The sequence below is a fragment of the Dipodomys merriami genome, unplaced genomic scaffold (genome assembly GCF_024711535.1).
Source record: "Dipodomys merriami isolate MVZ:Mamm:240054 unplaced genomic scaffold, mDipMer1.0.p SCAF_19, whole genome shotgun sequence".
Classification (NCBI taxonomy): domain Eukaryota; kingdom Metazoa; phylum Chordata; class Mammalia; order Rodentia; family Heteromyidae; genus Dipodomys; species Dipodomys merriami.
The window spans coordinates 33,363,711-33,369,710 of record NW_027203270.1 but is presented as its reverse complement, the minus strand read 5'-3'; the positions used below and the strand labels follow the sequence as shown (position 1 = coordinate 33,369,710).

At 54.8% G+C, this 6,000-nt stretch overlaps 1 protein-coding gene across 1 annotated transcript in view; it reads left to right on the top strand.

Moving 5' to 3' along the window:
• The first annotated feature begins 853 nt into the window (after window positions 1-853).
• Window positions 854-6,000, top strand: part of Ca10 (carbonic anhydrase 10) — a 457,862-nt gene continuing 452,715 nt past the window's right edge. Inside the window, exons 1-2 of the mRNA XM_070028408.1 lie at window positions 854-955; window positions 2,274-3,096. Of these exons, the coding sequence (XP_069884509.1) occupies window positions 3,036-3,096 (61 nt within the window). The 5' untranslated portion in view covers window positions 854-955; window positions 2,274-3,035. The remainder of the gene's footprint in view (window positions 956-2,273; window positions 3,097-6,000) is intronic.

Sequence of the window (6,000 nt, the reverse complement as noted above, 5' to 3'; positions counted from 1 at the left end):
CCACTCTGGTCCTTTTCTTCAGCACCACCCCCCTCCTCCCCCCCCCCCAAAATAGAAGAGGTAGGTGTGAGGCTTTTTTTCCTTGCAAGCCACCACTGTCGAGATCGAAGCTCACGGAACCGATTGAGATTGGTTTTTGTTTTGTCTTGTTTTGTTGTTTTCCCCCCAGTCCCTCCAGTGGTTCCCAGCCCTTCCAGGCCAGCGCAGTACCAGCCACAGCGTATCTTTCCACTTCCATTTCGCCGGCGGCCACCTTTTGCAATCAGGCACCAAGTCTTTGGCTTGAGACCCAGCCCACCCTTCCCCTCCCTCCCCGCCTCCCCTGGCATCCTGGTGTGGACCACCCCTTCCCCTCCCCGGGGCTCCCGCTGTGCTTGGGTGGTGGGTGGGGCTCGGGCCGTCCTCTCCCCCCCCTCCTCCACACTCCCTGCCCTCTTCCCATGGGGGTGGCCTCGGAGAGAGAGAGCCCCGCGCGCAGGGCTTGGAGAGGGGAAGGCGGTGCGGCGCGCGCACGCGGGCTGGGGAAATCTTTCGTGGACGCTGCGGAGCGCCGCCGCCGCCGCCGCCGCCGGCCGAAAGCATCCTGGGGCACCAACCAAAAAAAACACAAAAAAAACATAAAACAAAACAACGCCTGCCGAGCGCTAGAGCTGCCTGAAAGAAACACCGAGGGGCCGAAGGAGGAAAAAAAAAACCAAGAAGGGAAACCCGTTCCCCGCTCCCCCTGCCTCCCCCGCTCCCCATCTCCTCCCCTCTGAGGTCCGCGTTTCCAATCGCCTCCGATCCTCCCCGAGCTACTTAAGACGCGCAGCCGCTGCGGTTGGCATCCGGACTTTTCGAATAATAATAATAATAACCCCTGTGTGTCTCTCCCCCCCCCCCGTCCCCCGCTTTTGGAAGAGGGGAGGTGAGGGACTTGCCAGACAAGAGTTGCACTTCTGCAGAGAACTCTGGGGTAAGTAGTGTCCTGGCACTGAAGCAGGAAGGGGAATGAGGTGGTGATGGGGGGGGGGGACGAGAGATGGGGGGAGGAACAGGAAATGAATGATGCAAATAACAAATAAAATCCGCAGCAGAGAGCGCGCGCTGCGTAGCTCTCCCTGCAGGAGTCCCGCGCCCAAGTTCTTTGAGAGAGAGAGAGAGAGAGAGAGAGAGAGAGAGAGAGAGAGACAGAGACAGAGACAGAGAGACAGAGACAGAGACAGACAGAAAGACAGAGAGACAGAGAGACAGAGAGACAGAGACAGAGAGAGACAGAGAGAGACAGAGACACAGAGAGAGACTCTCAAAGATTCTGGAGGAGACCCGAAGGTAGCCGAGGAGGCGGGGGGGGGGGGCAGCCCGCAGCGGCCGCCCCGGCCGAGCCACCCCCATCCCCACCCCTCCTTACCCCTGAGCAGGGACGGCGGCCTGAAGCTCTCAAGCCAGCCCAGCCATCCCCTTCCTCCTGAAGGCAGGGTTAGACTTCTCCCCGGCCTGCCCAGACCGGTGCCTCCGCCTCCCCTCCCCCTCCCACCCAGCCCTACCCGGGGTGTCCGGCCGCCCAGGCTGACGCTGGGATTCCTGGAGGCGGCTAGGATGTTCACCGGGCCCAGCCTCCCACCTCCTCCCTCCTCCTCCTCCTCCTCCTCCTCCTCCCTCTCTCGCCCCCCACCTGCCCACCTCTCTCTCCTCCCTTCCTCCCTTTCCTCCTCCTCCCCTTCCTCTCTCCTCCCCCTCCTCCTCTTCCTCCTCCTCCTCTCTGGCTCGGGAAGCGTCGGGATCCGTAGGCAAGGAAATAACGACCCCTGCAGTTGCATTGCGGGAAAAGGGAAAAAAAAAAATCCCGGCGCCGCCGCTAGTTGCGGGCGATGGAAGCGAGGCCACTGGAGGTTCCGGGGAGCCCAGGAAAATAACCGAGCAGCAGACAGCACGCGCGCGGGCGAACGCGGGGAGCGCGCCCTCCCCTTCCTCTCCCCGCCCCTCCCCAGCGGGGCCCCGCCGGGCTCGGCGTCGGGGCAGCGCGCGCCGCGCTCCCCGCCCCCCACCCCCCCAGCCCAGCCCCGCGCCCCGCGCCCCGCGCCCGCCCCTCCCTCCCCAGCTCCGAGGCGCCGCGGGGCTGCGCGCGCGGACGCGGGGAGCCGGGAGGGTCGGCGGCCCGCGCGTGCTCGGGCGGTAACCTCTCGCTTCTCTTCTTCTCTTCCTCTCTCCCTGTCCGTGTCCGTGTGTGTGTGTGTGTGTGCGTGTGTGTGTGTGCACGGCGTGCCTGCTCCTCCTTCCCGCGCCACCCCCAGAAGCCAGGAGGAGAACGCCTCAACCTCCCCCCCCCCAACCCTCTCCTCCTCCTCCAGCCGAGCCCAGCCGCAGCCAAACCCCCGGACCATGCCCCGGTGAGGGGGGGGCGGACTTCGAAGGCAACTTGTCACCGACAGCCAGAGCCTTCAACTCCCGCGGGTCTCCGGGAACACCCCCCCCCACAGCACGGCACCAGCCCGGCGGGGGGGGCGATCGTCTATGTCTTCTTGGGGCGCCAGGCGGATCGGGGTCCCGGTGGTACTGGCAGAGTCCGGCTCCGGTGGTGGTGGCTTCAGGTGGCTGCTGCCTTCGCCACCACCTCCTCCTCCGCTGTTAGCGCCGTCTCCTCCGCCGCCGCGGCCGCTGCTTCTTCGTCTTCTGCTGCTGCTGCTGCTGCCCGGAGCCGAGGCGCGCGAGCCCGGCGACCTCGGAGGCGGAGAGGCACCGGACATGTGTCAGCACATCTGGGGCGCACAACCGTCGAGCCCGAGGGGAGATTTGCTGGAACACTTCGAACTGCGATATTGATCTCGCGGGGAAGGCGTCGGTCCCCGGTCCCCGGCTGGCTGTCGGGTGGGGAGAGTGTGCGCTCGCTTGGGAGTGTGTGTGTGTATGTGTGTGTAGTGTGTGTGCGCGCGCGTGCGTGTATGTGTGTGTGCGTGTGTGTGTGTGTGTGTGGTGTGTGCCGGGTCGGGCTCCCCCCCCTACTCCTTCCCCCTTGTTTTCCCGTCGAGTGATGCACTTGGAATGAGAATCAGAGGATGGAAATAGTCTGGGAGGTGCTTTTTCTTCTTCAAGCCAATTTCATCGTCTGCATATCAGGTATGGGACATGCTGGAGGCTCGGGCGGGTCGGGTTGTGTTGAATGTTTGGAACAATCCGTGTGTGTGTGTGTGTGTGTGTGTGTCGGGGGAAAGGAGGGGGGTTGTTGTGGGTTGGTATAGGGCTAGAAGTAAGGGATGCTACACACTCGGTTTCTGTGTGATGTGTTTAGAATGGAAAAAAAAAACTAAACCCAAGGTGTGTGTGTGTGTGTGTGTGTGTGTGTGTGTGTGTGTGTGTGTGTGTGTGTGTGGTGTTGGAGTCTTGGAAGGGAGAAAGCAGAAGAAATGGGGGCATGAAAAAAAAAAAGGAAGAGGCAGATGGGTGTTGATTTTCAACTGCTTCTGGCTGAGAACTCTGGCGCCGAAATCTGAGCCTTGGCAACCTCCACCTCCCCATTCCCATCCCCACCCCCTCTCCCCACCCCCCCCCCCCCATTCCCTGGCTTTCAAAGTTCCCAAACTCCTGGTGCTTTCTGAGATAGCAAAAAGGACGCAGATCCTTGCCCTGGCCTCTAGGCACTTTCAAGGGGGGGAGGGGGAGGGGAGGGAGGGAGGGGAAGATGCCGGATTGGGGAGTACCAGCTGGGACTTAAGAGAGATGTAGGAGCCCTCCATGCTTTCCTCAAACCCAGTTAGGATGCACTAGCATGGTTGGGGGAGAAAAAAAATGATGGCAATGACTCCATCCCCCAAATAACCGGGAAAGACCATAGGAAAACAACCGAGTAGTAGCACCAATACCACTTTAAATCTTGGTCCTTCTTAGTTCCCAGTGGCAAAGATGTGCTGGCTCAGAGACTCTGGTCTCGGTGCTACTTGAGCTTAGCCTGTGGTTTTTAGAAGCGAATGAGAACCCAAGGTGTCTTGTCGAGGTGAATGAGGTAGAGCTTGCGTGTAGTGTGCCAAGGTATGCGTTGGGAGGCATTCTGATTTCTGAGCAGAGTCCTTGTTGGTGCAGGAAATTGAGCATGGGAGGCGCAGTGAGGAAAAGCCCCAGGACCTGCAGCAGTATTCCCCAGTCCCGTGGCTCCTCCCACTGAGCAGAGCCCTCCCCATCTGGCTTCACACCTGCCATTTAAGTATCCAGAGTGAAGCCTATTCACAGTGCTCCCTTCCTTCTGCATTCCCTCTGCAGAATTGGGGACTGAGCCAACTTCCCATGAAGTCACCAGAGGAGAAGCGCAGGAACCTTGCTCCTGTGAGCAGACATGTTTGAGCAGCATTGGAATTGAAGGGAAGGTTTTCTGCCTCTCTTTTCAGTTCTGCCAAAACTCCATCTCATAAGCTAAATGTGATTCTGGATATTCAAAAAACAAGACAAGACAAAAAAAAAAAACTTTTGGGACCCTTCACCTGAGCCCAGATCTAAATAAACATCATTGTTTAGTTTCAGTTCTTGCCTCATAAGGCAGGAATTTTTAAAAAAAAAATCTGTTACCAGAAATCAACATTTGGATCTTGGCCACCTAAGAAAGGTGCTTCTGTAATACTTTAGTGAGTTATATTGTTCACCTGGCAGACAAGAAAAGATGTCCTGGGGTCATCCTAACTCCTCTAGTGGGAACTCTCGAAGTCACCTGTAAGGGTTTGTATTAGTCATCTATCTATGACACTGTTCACACCTTTCCCTTCTTTCTCTTGTTCTAGAATTGTTCATTAGGTATAAACTAGCCCTTCTCTTTGTCTCTCCACCACCATAAATAATGATCAAATCAGACAAGCCATCTGAGTTCCTGTAAGACTGACAAAGGGCTCTGGATTTCCCCCAGCATCCTCTTTTTCCCTAGCCCATACTGGGTATTTTGTCAGGTAGTGATGTAGGCAAACAAGCTGAAAGTCTCTCCTTAGCTCCCAACAGGCCATGAGTGGATTATCTATCATAGTTGTATTTGATTTGGTGTCTTGGCAACTAAATTATTCAAATAGAAACATTAGGAGGAGGTTATATCCAACCCAGGAGGAGTGCTGTGGAGTATGTGGCTTTTCACAGGTATTTACCCAATAATCATCATTGCTATGTAATGAGAGGATAACAGTGTAAGCAAAATTGCAAGCTATTAGCTACACACAGAAAACTAGGTTAGCATTCCCAGTGCCTAGTGGGGAATCTGCATTAATTTGCACTTGATGAAGATATGTAGCCAATGATGAAATGTTATGTACTTCATATTTACATATCCAAAAACTTAATTTCAAAGGGACCATTCTTTTTCCGTGGCAAAGGTGGTCTCTTCCTCTTTTACACAGAGCTACTCATTCAGTGATGCCCTTGCATGTCAGAGATATGATTAGTAATATAATCATGATTCATAATTGCCACAGACTGTGGGAATCTGGATTCCTTTTCCTACTCCTCTGACAGCTTTAGGATGGATAGGGATGCAGTGCATTAAGGTTGAATAATTATGCCTCAGAGAGAAGTTGGTGGGTTTTTCATCTCTGTATCTATGATTTGCAGTTTTAATTTACTCAACGGCTGAGCTTTACCAAAAGAAGCATAAACCTACGAGCATAGAATCTACTATATAAGTTTAAAATATTATTTTTAAAAAGCTCTTCTTCACCATCATGGCATGAGTTATTCTGACCAATAAATGGGTGCTAATTCCTGTTGAATTACTAGACACGGATGATGGGTGCATTGGTAGTGTGGTCTTAATCACAGATGAATATAAAGCTGAGGGAGGCAGCAAGAATCTGCAGTGTAAACATTTTGCAAACCGGAAATGTTGGTTGGAGTTTGGACCTATGGAGGGAATTCTATTTGCTTTTAGGATCACTGTGGAGCATGGGAGCTTGGTGTTTCCTTAACCAAAGGTGGTAACCCTACCTTCCTTTCAATCTTATCTAAAAGTATACCCAGGAATTTTCTCCCTGTGTCTATTTAGATCTATTGCTTAAA